The sequence below is a fragment of the Carya illinoinensis genome, chromosome 3 (assembly GCF_018687715.1).
Source record: "Carya illinoinensis cultivar Pawnee chromosome 3, C.illinoinensisPawnee_v1, whole genome shotgun sequence".
Taxonomy (NCBI): domain Eukaryota; kingdom Viridiplantae; phylum Streptophyta; class Magnoliopsida; order Fagales; family Juglandaceae; genus Carya; species Carya illinoinensis.
The window spans coordinates 44286749-44310804 of record NC_056754.1 but is presented as its reverse complement, the minus strand read 5'-3'; the positions used below and the strand labels follow the sequence as shown (position 1 = coordinate 44310804).

Sequence of the window (24056 nt, the reverse complement as noted above, 5' to 3'; positions counted from 1 at the left end):
GATTAGATACTTATGGAGATTGGGTATGCTCTACATGCTTGGAAACTAAGCTCCCACATGATCCAAGCAATTTGATCATTGGTTGGATCACATGCTTGCTAACATGCTCGGAAATTGAGATCCTACTTGTTCTTACCTATTTGATAGGGGTCATATCGCATACTCAGGAGTCATGTTCCCATGTGATTTAATCAATTTGCGGTATGCTAGGGAACCAAGCTACCATGTAATCATCAATTTGATTGTGACCTTATCACATGCTCAGGAGTCAAGGTTTTAAGTGATCTGACCAACTTGTGCTATGCTTTACATGCTTGGGAGCTTCCACATGATTCAACCAATTTGCGCTATTAGAGATTCAAGGCGCTTCACCAAACTCTCCTCCTATAGATTCTATTGGTTGTCGTGGTGGACAAGCAATTACCTCCTATTAGGGTTGTAATCAAGTCAAGCTGAGTCAGTTTTTGGATTACTGAGCTCAGGTCAACTCAAGAAACTCGAACTTGAGCTCAAGCTGAAGTTCAAGATTTTTATATAATATTTGTTCAAGTTCAACTCGATGAGCTAAGATCACAACTCGAGCCCAAGTTGTTTAGAAAATTGTAAAAATTTATAAATAATTAATATGTAACTAGTTGATATTTATCTATAATAACAATATATTATATTTCTACATAACTTACTAATACATACAAATAATATGATAGTATATATCAATATTTCATATATATTTTCCACGTACTAGTATATGAAATTATTAGATTTTATCCACTAAATATTGTATAAATTATAAAATATAACTATGAAGTATATTCTTTTTTTTTTTGAAATAGACTTCATTCCATTTAATGAAACCGAAATTATAATTGTGACTAATCAATACTGGGAAAACCCAGATTACCAGCCAAAACTACTCATCTGTTAGGAGCTCTCCCGCCTATAAAGTTCTTTATGACAGACATTATCTGAACTTCTATAAACTCTCTTCCGAAGAATAGAGGTACTACTACGCTCCATCCTCCTAAGGAGGAGGAGTACAACCACCCACCTTCCTCCAATGGAGGAGTGAGACTAAAACCCACATTCCTCCAAAGGAGGAGTGAGACTTTATTGCTATGGACATCAAGTCCAATAGCCTACTTCTTTTTATTTATAAAATAAAACAAAAACAACAATCTAAAAAAAACAAAACACATGGCCCAGTCTAAAACAAAACATATGGGTTGAGCCTAAACTCAAGAGCCCATTAAACATCAAAACACACGGACCAAATCTGATTGCTAGTGGGATCTCTTAGGGTTTCTTCAAAAACTATAAGTCACCACCTCCCTTTCCTCAGCAAGTCCACCACTGCACAAGCACCGACTTCCGCAAGAAGATTACTGGAAATGCGTTTCTACACGAGCACCAACTTCAGTACAACCGCAAGACCACGATTCTGTCCGTCCCATTCGGCTCCGCCAACTGCCCCTCGCCCAGGAAAACAAAGTACTCCCCCCCTTTACCTGCACCGCAAACCGCCACTTCAGAGGTCATCGTTACCTTTCAGTAATGTCCACTGGGAAGTTGCCGTCAACTGGAAAGAAAGATGATTTATTCCTCTGTTTTATGTTATGAAAACAAAGCATTTTCATGAATCAGTCCAGATTGTACCCAACTGACTGGGAGCAACCTCCCCACCGATCGAGAACATCCTCCTCTTTCCGATACAGGGGTCATACATGTCCGCAGGAGCCTCCATAAACCACCGAGATCTTGGAACTAGGCGCATGAGCCACGGCACTACATCTTCATAGCATCCAACACCGAGCAACCTTATTCCACAACTAGACAAAGCAAACAAACTAAAAAAACAGTAAAATTGGAAGGGGAGGGAGGGAGGGAGCCGAGGCTCCCGCCTCCCTCTTGGGACGCTCTAAGTTTTCTATTTAGAGAGGGGTGGGAGCTTCTCTCTCTAGCTCCGGCTCTTGGGACGCTATGGGTTTACAATTCATTAATATTCTCAACAATGAAGTATATTCAATATTGAGACATAAGTGACTAGGCATAAGTAATTAGGTTATACTATATATTCAATTATAAAAGATGTTATGCTTATATTATTAAGTAATATATATATATATATATGCATATATGTGTGTATATATATAAAGGTGTATGTATATATTTATCAATATATTAATACGCTTTAATCGAGTCGAGCTAACACGTTGACTCAAGCATAAACGAATATTAACCGAGTCAAGTTGAATTTAGTCGAGTACGTATCATTAAATAATCGAGTGAATATCTATTTTTATGAGTACGTTTTTTTTTACAAATCAAATTTGATTTGAATTTAACCGAACATCGAGCGAATTATCCATCATATTCATTTAAAACTCTCAAAAATCATTTTTTTTCTCCTTCAAATTTGAAATAGATTGTCGAAGGGCAAACGGGCACAGGCCTTCTTACTGAAACTAATATAGGTGAAGACTCATTTATAAAATATATATAAAAAAATATTATAGATATAAAGAAATTATATAAACGTAATTTTACATAATCAATCTAATTTACTTTAAAATAAAAATAATTTTACAATCTGCTAAATCATATCAAAATTTCTTAATTTATAAAATTATTTTTATATAATAAAGTTAGAATATTTTTTAAAAAAAATTATAATAAAAAATAAAGAAGCGGTACATTAATAAATTTCTAGAAAAATGAAAGAACTTTAGATTAGGTGGAGTGAGGAGGTACAGCCGCATAGTACCTACAAGTGGCAACCACTTCAAAAGGAGTGAAGCGTGGCGACTCACCTTCATTTCCAAAATAGCACTGTCTCTCTCTGCATTTTTTTTTTTTTTTTTCTTTCGGACATTTTCCTGCCTCTGTTATGCTCTGCTCTGTGTAAGCAACAAAACAACTCTCTCTCTCCCCCTCTCGGTAAGCGCCATTTTTGGCGGTACTGTTCTTAAAAATCTTTATATTTCCCAAAGAGGAACAAAAAAAAAAAAAAAATGGTCACTGAAAGTAACGGTGGTCATACTTTCTCATCATTGCCAAAGAAAGAACAAGTCGGTGTCGAAGAAGAAGAAGAAACAAGAACGACGCCATCTGATAACATTCCTACTAATTCCGGCGGTGCACCTGACGGGGGGTCGTCCTCCACCGCAATAAGGACACCGGTCCATGATATAAACGACACCGCTCCACCGACTAGAACCAAGGCCTCGGAAGTGGGCGACATCGAGGTGGTCTGTATAAAAGAAGAAGAAGACGAAGAGGAGGAAGAGGACCCGGATGTAGCGAGTTTTGACGGTGACGGAGGTGGTAATTATGGGCCTTCGTCGTCGTACTCGTCGGCGGCGGTGCCAAAGCCGATGGAGGGGCTGCACGAACCGGGTCCAACGCCGTTTCTAAAGAAGATATTCGAGATGGTGGAAGACCCGGATACCGATACGGTGGTTTCGTGGAGCAAGACCCGGGACAGCTTCACCGTGTGGGACGAGCATGTCTTCGCACAAGACCTGCTACCAAGGTATTTCAAGCACAGAAACTTCTCCAGCTTCATTCGGCAGCTCAACACCTACGTGAGTACTACATCTCGCTAACAATTCCCAAGTTCTTTGTTCATCCGAGCATGTAATTATAAGTATATTTTTCTGTCTGATTCTGTATGTGCATGATTAGTCAGAATGAGATTCTCTGAAAAATTAAATTTTGCCATTTCAACCATAATTTTCCGGAGATACAATAAGCAGGAGGAACTGCTAAAAGTTGTGCCTCTTATGTGGGTTTTAAATTTGCATGCATAGACATAAATTATTATTACAAATTGCAATTGAGTTAATATGATTTAAAAATTCTACTATTGGCTGTGTTTTTTATGGGGTTTTGTGGGGTAAAATGCTTCAAGGGTTTCAAGAAGATTGATACAGATAACTGGAAGTTTGCAAACGAAGGATTTCAAGGAGGGAAGAAGCATTTGCTCAAGAGCATCAAAAGAAGAAGTCGGTTAAACAAACATCAACAACAACAAGAAGGGGCGGTAGGTGTCAATCCGAAGAAACCCGGGTTAAAAGCTGAACTTGAGAGTCTGAGAGAGGATCAAAACGTACTGAAAGTGGAAATTCTGAACCTTAGACAGCAACAGCATGACTCTCAGAATCATTTAGGTGTTGTCAAAAACCGGATTCGAGGTGCAGAGTGTAGGTTACAACAGACGCTCTTTTTCCTAACCAAAGTAACTAAAAGCCCAAGTTTTGCTCAGCAATTAATCCAGAAGACAAAGCAGCAAAAGAGAGAGCTGGGCGGAGGTGAATTTGTCAAGAGACGCAGACTGCTAGCATCCCATGGGCGTGAAAAGGCTATTGACAACAGCCATAGCATTAATTGCAGAAACCATGTTCAGGGGGACTTGGTGACAACTCTATCTTTACTCTCTGAAATCCTGGAAGAAGCTGTGAATATGGATACTACCCATCCAATACAAACACCATTTCCAGCTCCCATATATGATGCATTGTGCAGTCTTGAGGATCAGAATGTCAATGTGATGTATAAAAGAAGTAGCAGCCCAAATATCTCATCTGCTTATGATGTCATGTCAGAGAATTTACCGGAGGATAATTTGATTGTAGATGAAGAGTTAGATATGAATGACTCTAAATTCTATTCTGAATTGGAGGATTTGATTGTCAAGCAACATGATTTGGGTGGATTGGTGGAGCAAGCTGGTTGTATTGGGGGGGATCACTTCAGATTAAATGTAATGTCTCTATGGCTTATTTGCTCTAATTATCCTCTCTTTAATTCATTAAAACATGATTTGTAATACAATTCTGTGGTATAGGAACATAAGCAGGTTGCCAGAGTATGCAAAAATGAAGCTGAAGGTAGAGAAAGCTAGCTGAAGATAAGGAGGGTCTTTGGGTCTTTCTCATAAGAAGTTGGAAGAAGTTGCAGGGGAAAGAATTTCCCACTCACTCATAATAGAGATACCATCGTTATCACCAGTGTTCATACTTTCCATTCACTTGTTTTTAGGGTTCCTTTTTTCAATGTTGTGTGCTTGTCTTTGATGTAAAAAGTCTAATAGCGATCGATGCTAGCATAAACATTGAACAGCTTGGTCGTCTTGAAACATAAATACCTTAAAAGGTTGAGCTGGTTGTCACCACCTAGGGTTTTTTAGAGAATTTGCCAACCTTCTAGAAGCCTCCAAGTCCTTTGTAATCTTGTGGAATTGTGTGGAGTCATCTAGAAGGGGCGTTATAGACAATTCTAGAGTAGTGTTCTAGAAAGGGGCATTATAGACAATTCTAGAGTAGGAATCTAGAAAGTTCTTTACCGTTGGATTGATGACAAGTGTCACAATCCTAACCATTCTTTGTACCAAGAGTTCCCTATAAATAGAGGGGCTCTCATTTGTGTAAATCACCAAGCAATAAGAGAAACAAGTTCTCTAGAGCATCTCTCTCTATCTTCTCTCTCTAGTTTGTTCTCTATTGTCTTGAGTCCTTTAGAAGGCTTACTTAGGAGCTTTGTGGGAGAGAAAGCCTCCTAAGGCCGCACGGGTCGAGTGAAGAAATTCTAAGTCCGTGACAGTTGGTATCAGAGCCAACCAAGTTAGGATGGCGGATCCAAGTGAGATCACCATGGAGGTCCAGGAGACAAGAAAGAGCAAGAGGTCGAAGGACTCAAGCTCATCTATGGAGTCTCGTCTCGATGGGATCGAGAGGGCCATGGCCAAGATATTGGCCAAGATCGAGGAATGGGATCAGTCTCACAGGGAGGTGAGCACCCTCGACAACACAGTGACCAGGATGGAGGTGGCGGTAGCGGATGTCAGGGACCGGCTTGACATCGTGGAGCAAGGTATGGAGGAGCTAGGATTGGAGGGACAATCCGAATCGCTCAAGGAGTCCATTCTGAGCACCATCCACCCTACCATCGAAGCACAACGTGTTGAGAACGTTGCTTTCCAAGACCGGGTCTTGGGGGAGCTAACGAAACTCCATGGGCAAATGGAGGAATACCGCGTCGGTCTAGAGGAGACCAAGGCGGATTGGGCTATATGCAAGCGTGCAGTGGCCAATGGGGGCGTCGTCGGAGCTGGGATGATGGCGACACCAAGGGTGGATACCCCCAAACCGAAAGAGTTCGATGGCAAGCGGGATGCCAAAGAACTTGACAACTACATGTGGCACATGGAGCGCTACTTTGAAGCTTTGAACATGCAAGACGAGCGTGTCAAGGTACGTACTGCTTCCCTTTATCTTACTAATCTTGCTGGCACTTGGTGGCGTCGTAAGCACAGTGAGATAGAGAAGGGTACTTGCTCCATTGATTCTTGGGAAGAGTTCAAGCGTGAACTCAAGAGGCAATTCTATCCCGAGAATGTGGCTATTCATGCGCGGAAGAGAATGAAGGAGTTGAAGCACACTTCTTCTATCCGCAACTATGTTGAGGAATTTTCTGCCCTCATGCTTCAAATTACAAACATGAGTGAAGAAGATCTCCTCTTCAACTTCATCGATGGTCTCAAATCTTGGGTGGCTCAAGAACTCAAGCGTCGTGGAGTCAACGACATCTCCACCGCCCTGACCGTGGCAGAGACCTTAGAAGAATTTGAGTACCATAAGAGTGACAACTCTTCAAAACCCAAGTCTTCGAAGGACAATCACACTAAGGGTGGGGGAGCGAAGGGGTTCAAGCCGCCACAATACAAAGACCGTGGAGACAAGCCTTCGACATCAAAGGAGGGCAAGAAGGACTACTCAAAGGACAAGAAGCCAAAGGATGCTTGCTTCCTTTGTAACGGCCCACATTGGGCTAGAGATTGTCCTAAGCGGAAGGCCCTCAACGCTATGTTGGAGGAGAAGGAAGTTCAAGAGAAGTCGCACCTGGGGTGTCTACAACTTCTCAACTCTCTGAAGGCAAGCACGAAGCCAACCACCAAGGATGGATCCTTGATGTTTGTAGAGGTGCTAGTCAATGGGAAGAAGAGTCACGCCATGGTCGACTCAGGAGCTTCTCATAACTTCATTAAGAAGGAAGAGGCCACACGGCTAGGGATTCCTCTTAAGAAGGGTCAAGGGTGGCTGAAGACTGTGAATTCTGAAGCCAAACCCCTCGATGGCGTAGCTCACGGGGTGGAGCTACAACTTGGCACTTGGAGAGGCACGGTGGACTTCTCGGTCGCTCCTATGGATGATTTTGACATCGTGTTGGGGATGGAATTCTTGAGACAGTTCAATGTAGTGTCTCTTCCCCACTATAACTCGGTGTGCATCTTGGAAGGGGGTCCGTGCATGATACCCACCGTGTCCAAGCCAAACACCACCCAACTTCTATCTGCCATGCAATTCAAGAAGGGATGGAAGAAGGGCGAGGTGTCATACTTGGCTTCTATGGAGGAAGGTGAAGTGAAGATTTCCTCCCCCCCACCCAAAGAAATCCAAAGGGTCCTCAGTGACTATGAGGATGTCATGCCACCAGAGTTGCCCAAGCAACTACCACCTAGGAGAGAGGTGGATCACCAGATCGAGATGGAACCCGGCGCCAAACCACCTGCCAAAGCCCCTTATCGCATGTCACCTCCAGAACTTGAAGAACTAAGGAGGCAACTAAAGGAGCTACTTGATGCCGGATTCATCCAACCCTCAAAGGCACCATACGGGGCACCTGTGTTGTTCCAAAGGAAACATGATGGGTCGTTGCGGCTGTGCATCGACTACCGAGCTCTAAACAAGGTAACCATCAAAAACAAGTACCCTATTCCTTTGATTACTGATTTATTTGATCAACTAGGCCATGCAAAGTACTTCTCCAAGCTTGATCTAAGATCGGGATATTATCAAGTAAGAATTGCGGAAGGAGATGAAGCCAAAACAACTTGTGTAACTCGCTATGGGGCATACGAGTTCTTAGTGATGCCCTTCGGCCTCACAAATGCTCCAGCTACCTTCTGCACGCTCATGAACAAGATCTTTCATCCCTATCTTGATCAGTTCGTGGTAGTCTATCTAGATGATATTGTCATCTATAGTTCTACCCTTGAAGAACATGTGGAGCATCTAAGGGTTGTTTTCCGTGTCTTACGGGAAAATCAACTCTATGTCAAGAAGGAGAAGTGCTCATTTGCACTAAACGAAGTCCACTTCCTTGGCCACAAAATCAAAGGGGGAAAACTCAGCATGGAAGAGGGGAAGATTGAGGCAATCAAGAAGTGGGATCCTCCCACTAAGGTTACCGAGCTCCGATCCTTCCTTGGGCTTGTCAATTATTACAGAAGATTTATAAAGGGATACTCTACAAGAGCATCCCCCCTCACTGACTTGCTCAAGAAGAACCGGGCATGGGAGTGGTCATCAAGGTGTCAGGAAGCCTTTGACGATCTGAAGACTGCCATCACGGAGGAACCGGTCATGGCCCTACCAGATTGTACCAAGCCTTTTGAGGTACAATCCGATGCATCAGACTTTGCCATAGGGGGAGTTCTCATGCAAGACGGACATCCTATTGCATATGAGAGTCGCAAACTCAATGAGACTGAGAGGCGATACACCGTGCAGGAGAAGGAGATGACGGCCATCATCCATTGCCTCAGAGTTTGGCGGCACTATCTGCTTGGCTCCCGTTTTGTGGTCAAGACAGATAACATTGCCACTAGTTACTTCCAGAGTCAGAAGAAACTAAGCCCAAAGCAAGCCAGGTGGCAAGACTTCTTGGCAGAATTTGACTTTGTCTTGGAGTACAAACCAGGCAAGGCCAACCTCGTTGCGGATGCGCTAAGCAGAAAATGTGAACTTTCTGCTATGACTCAAGCTCAAGGGGAGCTACTTGGGGTAATCCGTGAAGGCATGGAGCATGATCCCTTAGCCAAGAACTTGGTGAACATGGCTAAGGAAGGGAAAACCAAGAGATTCTGGGTAGAGGACGGTCTTCTCTACACCCTCAGGCGGAGAATCTATGTTCCAAAGTGGGGAAACCTACGTAGGAACCTTATCAAGGAATGCCATGATTCCTTGTGGGCTGGACACCCGGGCCAACGACGTACTCGAGCTTTGCTGGAAGCTTCATACTATTGGCCTCAACTGAGAGATGAGGTGGAACTCTTCGTGAAGACCTGTCTTGTGTGTCAACAAGATAAGGTGGAGAATCAGAGTCCTGCAGGATTGCTAGAACCACTACCCATTCCTTCACACCCATGGGAGAGTGTGAGCATGGATTTCATAGTGGCTCTACCTAAATCCGAGGGTTGCGGTACCCTCATTGTGGTGGTAGATCGATTCTCCAAGTATGCCACCTTCATCGCGGCTCCTAAAGATTGCTCAGCTGAAGAGACTGCAAAATTATTCTTCAAACATGTGGTGAAGTATTGGGGCTTACCACGGAGCATCATCAGCGATCGAGACCCTCGCTTCACAGGAAAGTTCTGGTCAGGACTATTCAAGCTTATGGGGTCTGCCCTACATTTCTCTACCAGCTTTCACCCTCAGACAGATGGGCAAACCGAGAGGGTGAATGCCTTGTTGGAGTTGTACTTGAGGCACTTTGTGAGTGCAAACCAATCCGATTGGGCCAAGTTATTGGATGTCGCTCAATTCTCCTACAATTTACAAAGGAGCGAGTCCACAAACAAGAGCCCATTTGAGATTGTAATGGGACAACAGCCACTTACTCCCCAGTCATTGGAGGCAAGCTACGCGGGGAATTGTCCGACAGCCTTCAAGGTTGCTAAGTCTTGGAACGAGCAATTGGATGTGACCCGTTCCTACTTAGACAAAGCAACCAGGAAGATGAAGAAGTGGGCTGATCAGAAGAGGAGGCACGCAGAGTATCGTATAGGCGACTTGGTGTTAGTAAAGATCTTGTCGAGCCAACACAAGTTCACAAGAAAGCTACACAAGGGGCTTGTACGACGTTACGAGGGACCATTCCCAATCATCAAGAAAGTAGGGAAGGTCTCCTACAAGCTGGACTTACCCTCCAAGTTCAAACTTCATCCAGTCTTCCATGTCAGCTGCTTGAAGCCTTACCATGGTGATGAAGAAGAGCCAACACGAGGAGAGTCCAAGCGTGCACCATTGGGCATAACTACCACTTTCGACAAAGAAGTAGAAGAAATCTTGGCGGACCGTGTCATCAGGCGAAAGAGTCATATGCCACGCCAAGAATACTTGATCAAGTGGAAGGGATTGCCCGAGAGCGAGACAACTTGGGAACCAAAGGAGTCATTGTGGCAGTTTGAAGATCACATCCGAAGGTTCCATGAAGACACCGCGTCGAGGACGTCGCGAAGCTTGGTGGGGGAGAATGTCACCACCTAGGGTTTTTTAGAGAATTTGCCAACCTTCTAGAAGCCTCCAAGTCCTTTGTAATCTTGTGGAATTGTGTGGAGTCATCTAGAAGGGGCGTTATAGACAATTCTAGAGTAGTGTTCTAGAAAGGGGCATTATAGACAATTCTAGAGTAGGAATCTAGAAAGTTCTTTACCGTTGGATTGATGACAAGTGTCACAATCCTAACCATTCTTTGTACCAAGAGTTCCCTATAAATAGAGGGGCTCTCATTTGTGTAAATCACCAAGCAATAAGAGAAACAAGTTCTCTAGAGCATCTCTCTCTATCTTCTCTCTCTAGTTTGTTCTCTATTGTCTTGAGTCCTTTAGAAGGCTTACTTAGGAGCTTTGTGGGAGAGAAAGCCTCCTAAGGCCGCACGGGTCGAGTGAAGAAATTCTAAGTCCGTGACATGGTGCTGCAGCCTGCCGATCGGTTTGTATCATAGTAGTTTTGAGGGAGTGACGTTGTTTGTGTAAAAACTAGAAAAATTAGGAACTATTATTTTCACCGTGACGCACGATCGGGAGTAAGATGTTTTCCAACTGCATAGGGGTCTTAAGTTTTAACGTATAAAATTTGCATATATTTTCTTTTACCCTGGTGTAATGGACTTTACTAAATGAGTAAATCCCTATGCTCCCCGAAGTGTGACAAAGTGGAGGTTCTTAGGTGTCCTAACATAAGTTGTCTGAGCAAAACGTAGTTATCTTATAGTCATCTTACGCTAGAAAGTCCAAACACAACCATACGTGCCCAAAATTCTGTTACATGTTTGACGAACACAAAGATCGACCATTTTGTGTAGTTGGTGGGTGGTCTCTTGGACAACTGCAAGATGTGACTAAAGTGGGTTTTAGATAAGATTTTGTTGCCTAATGAAGCAAAATACAAGCTTCAAGCGTGGATAGAGCTGAGAGATTAGGGACAAATCTAGACTCTGTTGGCATGATTTGACCAACAATAAGAATTCAAGCAAACTAAAAAGATCAGAACATCATTATTTCTTTTCCAGCCTTTTCTAGTTCCTAACTTTGAAATATCAAAACGTCATTATTTCTTTTCATCTTTTTCTAGTTCCTAACTTGTAATTAGTTATTCTCTGTTGTTGTGTATCATACAAAAAGGATCGTCGAGTAATAATAGCACAGAATTAGTACATGAACTGCATTTTTTCAGGACCTTTTCCATGTTACACAAAAAGTTCGAGGGGGGGAAAATTAAAGGAAAGACCAGAAAGGAAATCACCACTCCAAATCTCTAAAACAATTAGGCAACATTCAAGTTCCCCTCTTCCTATAAACAATTAAATACAGACTTAAGTTACAGACAAAATAAAAATGACATACATAACAAAGAGAAGTATGAAAACGAACTATATGGTACAACAACAAAAGGAAGTATTTTGCGTCTCTATATTTGACAACTACTCATTTCTTGATGGTAAGCTTACCATTAGACCTCGCCACCCCTAAGGATGTAGAAGACGCTGAAGATGACATGGCAGACTTCTCAAACTCCTCCTTATCTTCATTGAACGCCTGCCTTAGAACTTCTTGGAGCTCCATGTACCTTTGTTTCTTCAATAGTCGCTCCTCTGGATTGGAACTACCCAGGTATGCCAGCTCCGAAATATCATCAGCATCCATTATCTTATTAAGGACGCCTGAGCAGCGAGGGAAGAAGCGTTTTCCAAGTTCCACTGCTCGTGATTAAGCAAACCAAAAATACTATTAGCAAACCCCCCAAATAAATAAATAAATAAATCTGATTTAAGGAGTAATAATTTTGTTTTTCAAAACACAAAAGCTGGTACATTTGAAAACAATTTAGAGATCCAAAAGCATTTACCCCTTGTATGAGGAAAAATATAGTAATGAAGATGTAACTTGTTATGACATTCACCTTACAGAAACAAAAAACAAAAACAAATCCCAAAGATGATTTTGTCTGAGATAGTTCGGAAGTGGTATGTTTCTGCCATGTGAAAAAAAGTCGGTAAATATAGGGTGCTTTTCTATTGAGTTGGTTGGTTGGGGGAGAGAAGATTAGGAAACCATAACATCTTATGCAGAAAACGATTCCTAAAGAGGAGATTTTCATTAACTCAGTTCTTAAGAAACATCAGATTAGTGAAATAATACTTTCTCCCCATTTCATTCACAAATCTTAAGCAAGTTTACACGCTGACATAGTTTAATGTAATATAATACGTTAGATCCACTTTAGAATAAAAAGAGAGATACAATCTGATGGATCGTATTAAACCACGTCAGTGTGAGAACTTCCTTGTATAAAATTTCTGCGTAGACCAAACAGTCACCCTTTCAGAAGTTAATTTCAAATAATCTGGGAAAAATATTTCTCATGTACAGTTCTTGTAAAGTTCTGATGTGAAAGGGCACATCAGTGTATTCAACTTGGTGTTAGAAGTGGAACAAAAGATATAATCATACAGGTGCATATGGCAGACATCATTACCAGTTCTAGAGAGTGCTTTCATCCTAGTTAAATGCTCCTCTTGAATCCTGAAAGGTGCCTCATTTAAGTCTACAGTTGTTCTCTGGGCATAGCCCAAATTCTTAGATTTGATGCCTAAAGGAAACTCAGAAGTGCCATCAACTTGAGCAATATCCATTGCAACTTTTGCTTCCATGGGGAATAGAAGTTTCGCCAGTCCAACTGTCAAGAATTCATCGATCAGTTAAAACCATTTCAAACCGTGGATAAAAAATCTGACCAAGAGCCACTTTATGATAATTTGAATACGGTACAGGAATCACGGGAAAGTTTCACATTAGTTCAACTAGCAAGATTGATTGCTGAGAAATACAGAGGTGATAAATGGAGCAGATGCCACTAATAATGCTGAGCAAGCAAAGGAAAGTCAAAGAAGAATGAAGCTGAATTTGAAACAAAGTCAAGAATTGCTAAACAGCATCTACAAGTTTTTCAAAAGAAGCACATACTTGTATAAGCACTTAAACATCAGTTATTGCATCCGTAAAACATCTTATTCTTAGTCATGCATATGATAGGGCCAATATGATCGATCGCACTGCCTCCCTCCACTACTGATTATAATGGATAATCATCACTTTCCTCCATATGGCAGAGATAAAATGCCAACTTATACCTGCCATCTTGCAATGCTGTGAAGCATATAAACTAAGCATTTCTTTCACCACAAAGACTTGTTTTCTTCAGGGAAGTTTGAAAAACTGAATTATCATGCAAATGTTACCCCATTTACTGATTTACTTATTTAAAAAGCTAAGCTTCATCTTGCTGATTTCGAAGCAAGGTTTATTATTTCATGCGAATGGCTGCTAGAATTATTACCATGCATAAATTGTACTTGCATGGTGTTCGCCTATAAAGTTCAAAAAAAAAAAAGAAAAGAAAGATGATCTTTTTATGCCCATTATTATCATCTAATGGGCACTACAAAAGGAAGTCTTGTAAAGTCAGGATGGATCGCTAGAACTGCAGCAATAGATCACTCACATCCGAATCCAAGAGATGTTGAAATAAAAAAATCTGGAAGATACTGGGAACAACTGGAGGAAGTACAAATTAGAAAGAGGAGATGGAAATATAAAGGAAACTTAGCTGAATCATGTAAAAATGTAACCTAGATATGCTTTGAGAAAAGGACTATGAACAGCCAAGGAACAAAAAGAAAAAAAAATTCGAGCTAATGGAAAGCGAACCTCTATTTTCAAGGTACAACAATTTCATACGGAGATCATCGCCTGCCATAGCAAGAGAAAGAGCAGCCTCTCCTAGCAATGGATCTCTTCGTTCTGCTTGCTCCAGTATCTCTATGCATAACCGATCCTTGGGAGAAGCTTTTCCTTCCTCTGGGGGTTTGTCATAAACCATAGCCTTAGTGAGCCGCTTTGATATCTGAAGCGCATTTCTACCATCCAATGTAAGATCTGATGGTCTGGCTCCCTTCGTTAGGAGGGACACTATGATCTTAGGTTCTTTTCTCATTGCAGAAATGTGCAACACGGTGTAGCCCCTTTGGTTCCTATGGTTCACATCAGCAATTCCAAGATCAAGAAGCTCAGTTGTGGTTTTTGCATCACAGTATGCCACTGCATAGTGGAGCGCAAATGCATCATCTAGAGTAGTATGCCCCTCTTTCAGTAGCATTCTGACTAACTCAACGTCATCTGAATCCAGGGCTCTATGTATTCTCTTCACATGTTTATCTGGAACACTATTGCTTTCGAGCTTGTCCAAGCCGAGTTCTTTTCTTGAATCCACAATTTGTTTGACAATATCTTGGGGAAGAGATTTATCAATAGTAATGGTATCAGCATCAGATTTAACAATACTCTCAATACACCTTGCCAGCAATCTTTCACATGCTTTACCGCACATGTTTGCAACAGATAGAACCAACAAAATGTCATCTACTGCAGCCTTTTCAAGAATATCTAGCAACTGCCTCTGCAATCAAAGACGAGCTAATCAAATACTTAGAAGAGATATCAGAGAACATCCGAAGGGGAAAAATCTAACATAATGGGAAACTGAACGGCTATTATTTTCTATTAGCGGTAGCTAAGGAGGGTATGAACTAATGGGTCATGCTAAATGTCATAAGAACTCAGAACATTTTAATTTATAATTCTAATGGTCCAAAACATTTTAATTTATAATTCTAATGGTCCAAGTGTTTAAAAGATGGAGTAAATTTAGTAGATGCATCAATCTCGGGACTAGAAAGCTCAAAAGCGACATGCTTCCTGCATTGACGAAAAGATAATTCATCCGAACTAATGATAACTTGTAAGAGAATTCTAGGTATGCATATCAGATACAAGTCAATTTGAAAGCAGAGATTCGATATCTTCTTCATGATTGTGGCCTAAAAACACCTTACTAAGAACAGCAGACTCTTCAGTGATCTACGCAAATAAGCACTAGGTAGACTAGGCCCAGCACCACCACCAGGCCTTGGTAATCAAGAATTGCATAACTAAAAAAGTCCCCAAGCAAATAAAAAAACGCGCGTTTCTTTACCTGATAAAGAGCAACAAGTTCAGAAATCTGGAACGTAGAAGAGGCATAGAGCACCTCCACCATGAAATCCACGACTGGCCTACACGCCACGTGCTGGCAATCTTCGTCGACACAGACGCAAACAGCCTTCGGCAACGGCCTCACCTTCCCGCTGTACAAGTAAGCCAAGACCGTCACCACCGCATCGACCCCAACCTCATGCTCTTTCGCCAGCTCCTTTAATTCGAACTCGGCAACGCCTCTGATCTCTTTCGCCGAAGTGGCGAACACGTTCTTGAAGAAAGGGCTTCTGGACGCTAGAATGCACCGGTGGACGGGGATTTCTCGCCCGTTACTGCTGCTACTACCAGTTACTATGATCTTGGCGTCGGCATAGTAATCGGAGCCGGGAGAGTCGAAAAGCGATTCGAGGTTCTCAGAGAGGCGGCGAAGGGCAGAGACATCCGGAGGTGCTGAAGGCTCGGAGGAGAGGGTTTCGGCGTTGGTGGTGACGCAGCATATGCTACTGCCATTGCTGATTTCGTTGGAATCGGAAAATCCAATCCTAGCATCCATCAGAGAGAGAGAGAAAGATATGCAGAGACAGTGGCTACGTAAAATCGAAAGTTATTGGCATTAGGAAGAGGAGAGAGACAGAGAGAGTTATAGAATCGAAGCGAAAAGAGAGGGGAAGCTTTGGATAAACAAACAGTGAGAGATTCGCACAAGTAGAGACAGTGAAAAGGCCTCAAGAGGCCTTTCAATTAGTAGGTATGATCGAGAGGGAGCGAACGACTAAGTTCGCCATGAGAGACGAAAGACCATGAACCTTTGGCTTGAATTTGCAGAGAAAGTTGAAGTCAAAGCAGAAAGATGAAGGGAAATCTCATCAGTTCAGCTCGGCATATGGCCTCGAGTCCTGACGACTACTCGACGCGTGAGAGTTAAGTTAGGGAGAGAGAGAAAAAAGATGAAGACTGACCTTAAACGGCTTGTAGTTTCATTCTATCACTGAGGCTACCTTGTTGTCGTTCAATTTCTAAAACTTATAATTATAAATACAATTATACATTAATTGTATATTAATTTCATGTAATTAATTAAAAAATAAATTTTATTAAAAATAATATTAATTTAAATTTTAAATATAAATAAATCAATATTAATATACATATTAATACGCGATTTACTTATATATAACAAAACTTATCTTTAAAACGTTTTTTTTTCGTTGTTCGTACATCACGATCGGTTCATCCAAACTCTCAATGCTGACCGTGAGATTTAGCTCGGATCGTACGGCTAAGGAGAATGGGACTTTCTTCACTCCGTAAGGGTGGGGACCCTTTTATGCAGTGAACGTCTACTGAGTTTGACACTTTGACCACCTGCCTGACTTTTATTTTTATTTTTTTAACCGGCTTGTCTTAAATACTAATTAAATAAGTTAATAAAATTGAAAAGAAAGTGATTTTGTAATTTTGTACGTTGGATTTGATGTATTCGATATAAAGTTGACTTATGTTAATTTATGAAAATATTAAATCTATACTTCAAATCTGGTTATATTTTTTTAATTAATATTTAAAGATGACTGCTACATCTATAAAAAAATTATATAAAAATAATTTCATAAACTGATGTGACTTAATCTGATTCGTTAGATCTACTTTATAATAAAAATAATTTTATAATCTAACGAATCATATTAAGTCATATCAATTTGTGTAATTATTTTTATATAATCACTTTATGTCTAGAGTATTTCTCATATTTAAGTGATTGATATATAAAACCACTTAAAATGTGTCATATCAATAAATATGGTTAAGGACGATAATATTAGGATAATGACTAAACTTAATTTGACAAATTATCTTATCTCATCTCATTTTATTATATCTAATTATTATAATTTTATCAAATTCTTACACAAAATATAATAAATAATTCAGATTTTTTAAATTTTAAAATAAAATAATATTAAAAAATTATATATTAATAATATTTTATTCAATTTTAATATCGTTTTATCTCATTTGTGTAATTAAGCGAGATAATATTGGTCAAACTGGTTTAAAGATAGATCTAATTTCACATTTTATTAAGGTGGGTTTGCTAGCCATGGAATTATAGTTATATTAATAATAATCCAAGGAGTGGCCAGGAAAGTAGGAAACTCCATTGATCTTATCCTCCTCCTTTATGACCAAAGAATTGGTTGATTTTTAGGAGGTATGATCATATAAATGATTAATTTGAAATTGACAGTTGGATGCAACTTGCACCCAAACCAACATGCACGATTCATGAAGAAAGTGCAGCTTTTCCTTTTTCTGTCAATAAATGCAACAAGGCTTTTATGTGTATACAAGAAGTGGATGACAAGGCTTTTAAACTTGAAGTTAGCAAAAGAACCCCAACCCACAGAGACAGAGAGAGATGTGGGCAAAAGCTCCAGTTCTTTTTTGTATTGAATAATAAGACTTTTGTAATTCAATATAAAAGAGTGAAGGAGCCGAACTGCGAAGTACTTCAGTAATTCACGTGCAAGTTTGTGATTGACATAGAAATATGCACATGTTTCTGCACAAATTGAGATAGATATGATGCAGACAACCTAAGAGCCTTGGAAGTGGGAAACTTCCTTATCAATTTGAGAATGAATTATCAATGACAGAGGTGCTCTACTGATAGAAACACACAATTCATTTTCAAAAGAGAAAAACCTTCTGCATCTTATGTTGTATAGTCTTAGGCTGCAGTGTTTGGTACGATTATCCAAAACATAATAAATGGTTGCCAATATGATTTGAGATAGAAATCTGCACAAATTGAGAGAGATAAGATGCAGACACATACAAAACAAAGTGACTCACCAAAGAGTCTTAGAAGCGGGAAACTTCCTTAACTTCTAACCATTAGAGAATGAGTTAGACTGAGGTTCTCTACTAATACAAAAGCAGAATTCATTTAAAGACAATATTTTTCATCTTATTTTATAGACTCCACCAATACGATGTAGCATTGGTAAAATTAACCACAAAGCAAATAGGCTACCAATACTGAAGTAACAACTTGTCCCCATATACACTTTGCTATAACCAGTTCAATCAGAAAACTTAATAAAACATTTGGCAAATCAAACCCAGAAAATATAAACAGATATACATTCTTGGGGCAGCAAATTCAGTAATCAAAAGACAAACAATGCATCCCTGTGGTCGATTTGGCAGAGTGAGTAGTCGAACAGCTTATAAACAGGTTTCATGTCTGTTGTGTGGTTGAATTTCGACATGGAACAACTAGAAAAACATGGAAGAATTAAACTTCACCACAATTCACAACTAATCATTCTTCCTACCCCGAGGAGAGCAGACTTTTTCCAATATTCTTCCAATAAAGGCCTCGAATCCACCTTCCTTTTGTAAGGACACAGAATTTCCTTGATCTTTCTTGGAATGAATTGTTTCAACAACGGCTTCAATTTCTTCTTTTGCCCTTTCAAAAACATTTGGACCTTTCACATCATTAATTGGGGTTCTCTCATCAAGATCATCCCTTGATCCGTGAGTTTCCTTATGATGATAGTGTGATGATTTATGATGGTGTGTGATCGTTTCAATCTTTTCCTTGGCTCTCTCAATAAGATTGGGCCCCTTGACATTGTTCTCTGACAACATAAAAAGCATCAAACCAAGAAGATTGAGTTTAGAATTGAACTCTCTATACAAAAAACAAGAAGCCAACAAGCAACAATGCAGAGAAGAATAAGTTTTATCAATGCAAGACGTGGTCAGGGCTAATTAAAAGAATGGTGGAAGTAATCTAATAACTACTATTTGCCTCCCTCAAACTGCGTGTAGAGTATCAATAGGAATAGAGACACCTCGAGCAGTTTGTATGAGTTCATAAATAAACTTCTTAAAAAAAAAAAAAAACAGAGAGAGAGAGAATGAAAGACCATGATACCTGAACAGTTTTTCAATAACTCATCATAAAGCATGCACAAAACTTTGACCCCAGTACATGACAAGATACACGACAGAAATACTAAAACATAAAGAAAAGTGAGAGCGAAAGTAAAACAAAAATTCAACAAATCCAAAAGAAAATGTGGCAATTTAATGCTGCCCCCAATCATAAAGCAGTCTCAATAAAAAATTCATCAAATTTAATCTTGTTGCCCTCAGAAATTCAAGAATTGAAAAGCCTGAATGATAATGGAAAATGTGAGAATGAGAAACTAAGAAATGCCATAGAAACATTTTCAGTAAAAATCCATAAACTCGCAGAAGCCATAATTTCTTGTCTTCCTTTTAAAGTAAAACAAAAACAATCATTTGGTTATTTTGTAAACTGACCTCTCATTAGTTTACGAAAATCCCTACAAATATTATATGACAAGTAATGTTTCACAAAATATTATACCTGATAGAAAATCCACTTCATCCCTTTTGGACTCCGTCTTTGTAGTTTCAGCCCTGCAATTACATTCAATTAAAACACAATGAGCAAACACTCAAAGCATATCGAAAAATTAATCTTCAACCCTTGATTAAAATTCAATGGAGAACAAGATTCAGACTGCCTTTCATGAGCTGGAGAATCTTGCTTGGGATGAATCGTTTGGACAACAGCCTCAAACTCCTCTTTTGCTCTGTCAAACACATTTGGAGCTCTAACATCATCTAATGGGGTGTTCTCGTCTATTTCAATTCTCTTGCCATGAATTTCTTTATGATGGTGAGGCAATTTCTCAGAGTGTAAAATTGCTTGAATCTCTTCTTTTGCTCTTCCAAACAAATTTGGTCCTTTTACTTCTTCATCTGATAGCAAACATAGAAATGATATATTCCCACATACATATGTATGATACTTGTTTTGGACTCTACACATACTTAAATATCACAAGAAGTGTTCCAAAAATGAAAGCCTTCAAGAAAAATAGATTGGTTCCCTTCTATGACACAAAATAGTTAATTCTTGGATTGTTAAACATTAATGGTTCATACATACTTCAAAAACAATGATAGAGTAAAGAATGGTTAATTAATAAATCAGGAAATAAGAGATTGAAGAAAACCCATCTCCCAATAAGTTGTGGCTACCAACATTGTTCTCAGACAATATCAAAGCATAAAAGTAAGAAAATTAAGTTTAGGCTTTGAACTCTTTACACAAAGAAGAAAGCCAATCAGCAGGAATGTGGCCCGTGGGGAAGGCATGAAAAGCCTTATCAAGGCATGATATGATCAATGTCAAGTACAAAGAATGGTGAAATCCACAAGGTGCTCATAGAATATAAACAGGAAGAGAGACCACCTAGAGAGTTTTGTATAGTATTCATAAATCAACTTCTTGGATATGAAAATATTCAGAATAAAAGACCATGGGACTTGAACATCTTTTCTATAATTCATTACAAAATAGTGCTTGAAAGTGTGATCTGGGAACATGGCAAGATATACGAGAGAAATTCTTAAAAGAAAAAGGAAAGAGAAACTACAATCTCAAACTTAATAAATCCATAAAAAAATTCCAAGATCGAGGGAAGGGAGGCAATTAGCAATCATAACGTAGCCTCAATAACAGAACTCTTCAAATTTCATCATTCAAAACTTGTTGCATTCAGAAATTCAAGCACTTTGAAGCGTGGATGATAATGGAAAATGTGAAAGAATGAGAAAGTAAGGAATGCCATACAAACAGTTGCAGTAAAAAACCATAAGATCATGAGACCTGCTTTCATTTTATAGTAGAACAGAAACAATCATCTGGCTTTCATGTAAACTGACTTTGACACATTAGCTTATACGAACACTCCCTAAAAAATTATGGGGCAGGTAATTTTTCTCTAAATACTGTACCTGATAGAGAATCTGGTCTATCCTGTTTAGACTCTGCCTTAATAGTTTCATCCCTGCAATAACATATTTAGGAAAAAAAAACATACTGAGAAGCAATCAAAGCATGTAAAAAAAAACTGACCTTTGCTCCTTGATTTAACTTCAACGGAGAATAAGAAAATTCAGATCACCTTTCATGGGTTGGAGAATCTTTTGGAGAATCTTTCTTGTGATGGATCGTTTGGACGAGAGCGTCAAGCTCCTCTTTTGCTCTGTCAAACACATTTGGAGCTCTAACATCATCTAATGGGGTGTTCTCGTCTATTTCATTTCTCTTGCCATGGGTTTCCTTATGATGGTGAGGCAATTTCTGAGAGTGCAAAATTTCTTCTTCATCTGCTAGCAAACAAAGCCATTATATATTCTTACGTACATATGTATGATATGCATATTTTTGGCCTCTGTACATACGGCTATAATCAAAGGAATGGTTCCAGAAATGAAAGCATGAGAAAGAGAGATCGGTTCCCTTTATAACACAAAATAAGTTAATTCTCGGACTTCTCAACATCAATAGAACATGCGTGCTTCGACGATCATTTGATTCAATCAGAATGTTTACCACCCATTTCTCCTAAGATTCCAGATTTAGATTGCAAAAGATTCCAGATTTTCATTTTGCAATCTCACCAATCAAACCCAGTACTAAAAAACTACGAAAAGAAAAACTGTTCCTTTCCAAACGAAAGAAAATGTACAACTCTAATGACCTGTAATCGTTTGAAAAATGGCATGTTTCCTTTACCATAAGGGTATCAGGAACAATATGGGGAATGAGACAATCGTACCTAACGGAGAGTGCGTCATTGGGTCTGGTCTGGATTCCGCCATCAGAGCTTGTGGGCACAGAGAGGTTGAGATTAGGAAGGATATGATGGTTTGAAAGTTTTGCTTAGAAGTTAGAACAGGCGGTTCGAGTGTACGCTAAACGATGGGAAAGGGATATGTAAAGGGCGTAACGTTACTACTAATGTCGTTGTAAAGTGTGTTAAGGGCAGTATAGTTATTTTAAAAAAGGGAAAAGTTTATTATAAAAAAAAAATCTAATTATTTAATATAATTATTTAAAAAGTAAATTTTATTAAAAATAATATTAATTTAAATTTTAAATATAAAAAAATTAATATTAATATATAAATTAATATACGGCTTTATTTATATTTATTGCTGCTACGAATATCTTTTTCTTATATAAAGGTGGGTTGGCGTACTCGACCAAGAAAATATTCGGCCAAAGCAAAAGTGCAAGGCGGCTCGGATGCTCATTTTAGAACTTAAATGAAAAGGTATTGCAACTCTTATCCCAAGAAGCGTTGTCGTTTAAATTACGAAAAATATTTACTTCACATATCAAACGACAATAGAGTTTATACAATACGTGACCTCATTTGGTTTAGGCTCCGTTTGGATACACTCTTTAAATGAGATGAGATAAAATATTTTAAATAATAATGAGATTAAATGAGTTAAGATGATATGAGATAGTTTGTAAAATAATGTATGTTTGGATAGTGAGATGAGATGAAATAGATTTGACTTTTTGAGATTTGATAAAGTGATGGATCCCATCAATGATTAGAAATGATTTAATAATTATTGATTATATAATTATTAATATATTAATAAAAAATAATATATTGATGAGTAATTGAAAAATAATGTATAAATATTCTTTGATTATCCCAAAATTTCCGAAATTATTATATAATCTGGAAAAATAATTTTGTTTTAAAACATAGTTTAATTATGAACTATTTATTTTTTTAAAATATAGGAAATTCGAAATTTTTTTCATCTCATAAATTAGAATATTATTCTAATTATGACCTATTTATTTTTCTATATATAGGAAATTAGAACTTTTTTACTATTTTTAAATTAGAATATTAATCTAATTATGACCTATTTATTTTTCTACATATCGAAAATTTGAAATTTTTTTCCTTATTATAAATTAGAATAATTATATGAATTGTAATAGATAATTATATATATTCCTAAAGTGTTGTAGATTTTTTTTCTTGTTCGAATTACAAATTTCTATTAAAACCCCAAATTGTATAATTTAACAATAGTCACAAAAATATCAAATTCCAAGTGTGTAATGTATCAAAGTGCATATTCCATTCACAAAATTATCTACCTCTAATACAAATTACACCATTACATAAATTTTTTCAAATACTAATATTCAATTCTCACCCATAGCTGCCCATATTGATAGTGCAATATTATCTCGTATTGTATCCATTGCTTGGGCTGATGCACTTGTCATGTTTGCTTGGTGAGATGATGATGTAGTCTCATCCGAGCCAGTTGACTGGTTAAGGCAGATTTGCATGCTATGTGCATCCGCAAACAACCAGTCATCTGGTGTTGTAATTCTAATAAAATTATGTAGCGCATAATAGGCGTTTATGATCTTCCCTTACCTCCCAACCGAGTAAGAAGACATTAAATTTAGAATTCTAAAGTGTTCTTTCATCACACTAAAGGTGCGCTCAATAACATTCCGCAATGAGGAATGATGAAAACTAAAATAATCTCGATAGCCAATGAATGTACGCTGATTATGCCAGTTGCTTCTATGATATCGTTCTCTTGGGTATGGTGGCATATATTCAAGAGAAAGTACAAATGCCGAATCCACAAGATAATAGCGACCTGATCACATTTGTGTGGTATTCAACAATGTAAAGTTGAAAATACTATAAACACTATTAAAGGAATTCGAAAAAAATAATTGTGATGACCCGCTTTTAAGTGTATTTTCGCTGAAATAAGTGTTTTTATTTTA

General features: G+C 38.7%; 3 protein-coding genes across 4 annotated transcripts; 1 reads left to right on the top strand and 2 right to left on the bottom strand.

The window, feature by feature from the left end:
• Positions 1-2837: 2837 nt before the first annotated feature.
• Positions 2838-5136, top strand: LOC122304342 (heat shock factor protein HSF30-like). The gene is made up of 3 exons (XM_043116560.1): positions 2838-3581; positions 3908-4759; positions 4844-5136. Exons 1-3 carry the CDS (start codon positions 3009-3011, stop codon positions 4898-4900), a joined length of 1482 nt encoding a protein of 493 aa, XP_042972494.1. The 5' UTR covers positions 2838-3008; the 3' UTR covers positions 4901-5136.
• A 6351-nt stretch (positions 5137-11487) lies between these two features.
• On the bottom strand, positions 11488-16296 carry LOC122304340 (BTB/POZ domain and ankyrin repeat-containing protein NPR1). Its single transcript, XM_043116559.1, has 4 exons — positions 15372-16296; positions 14048-14795; positions 12816-13016; positions 11488-12036 (listed from the first exon to the last, which is right to left on the bottom strand). Exons 1-4 carry the CDS (start codon positions 15924-15926, stop codon positions 11765-11767), a joined length of 1776 nt encoding a protein of 591 aa, XP_042972493.1. The 5' UTR covers positions 15927-16296; the 3' UTR covers positions 11488-11764.
• A 2006-nt stretch (positions 16297-18302) lies between these two features.
• LOC122304339 lies at positions 18303-22206 on the bottom strand. Of its 2 annotated transcripts, none has more exons than XM_043116557.1 (6): positions 22048-22206; positions 21391-21595; positions 21221-21273; positions 19939-20179; positions 19782-19834; positions 18303-19023 (listed from the first exon to the last, which is right to left on the bottom strand). In XM_043116557.1, exons 1-6 carry the CDS (start codon positions 22088-22090, stop codon positions 18698-18700), a joined length of 921 nt encoding a protein of 306 aa, XP_042972491.1. In that variant the 5' UTR covers positions 22091-22206; the 3' UTR covers positions 18303-18697. The 2 variants fall into 2 exon arrangements, with proteins under 2 accessions (XP_042972491.1, XP_042972492.1); XM_043116558.1 differs by having other exon boundaries at positions 19942-20179.
• Positions 22207-24056: the final 1850 nt, after the last annotated feature.

Bases quoted from the DNA above. Each gene is read 5' to 3' on its own strand.
- LOC122304342 (XM_043116560.1), top strand. From the start codon at position 3,009: ATGGTCACTGAAAGTAACGGTGGTCATACTTTCTCATCATTGCCAAAG. The intron at 3,582-3,907 runs GTGAGTACTACA...AAATGCTTCAAG, and splicing joins TTCGGCAGCTCAACACCTAC to GGTTTCAAGAAGATTGATAC. The intron at 4,760-4,843 runs GTAATGTCTCTA...TCTGTGGTATAG, and splicing joins GGGATCACTTCAGATTAAAT to GAACATAAGCAGGTTGCCAG.
- LOC122304340 (XM_043116559.1), bottom strand. From the start codon at position 15,926: ATGGATGCTAGGATTGGATTTTCCGATTCCAACGAAATCAGCAATGGC. The intron at 14,796-15,371 runs GTAAAGAAACGC...CTTTGATTGCAG, and splicing joins AACTTGTTGCTCTTTATCAG to AGGCAGTTGCTAGATATTCT. The intron at 12,037-12,815 runs GTAATGATGTCT...AATCACGAGCAG, and splicing joins GAAAGCACTCTCTAGAACTG to TGGAACTTGGAAAACGCTTC.
- LOC122304339 (XM_043116557.1), bottom strand. From the start codon at position 22,090: ATGGCGGAATCCAGACCAGACCCAATGACGCACTCTCCGTTAG. The intron at 21,274-21,390 runs GTGATCTGAATT...ATGTTATTGCAG, and splicing joins GATTCTCCAACCCATGAAAG to GGATGAAACTATTAAGGCAG. The intron at 19,024-19,781 runs GTATAATATTTT...TTATGTTGTCAG, and splicing joins TGAAGTGGATTTTCTATCAG to AGAACAATGTCAAGGGGCCC.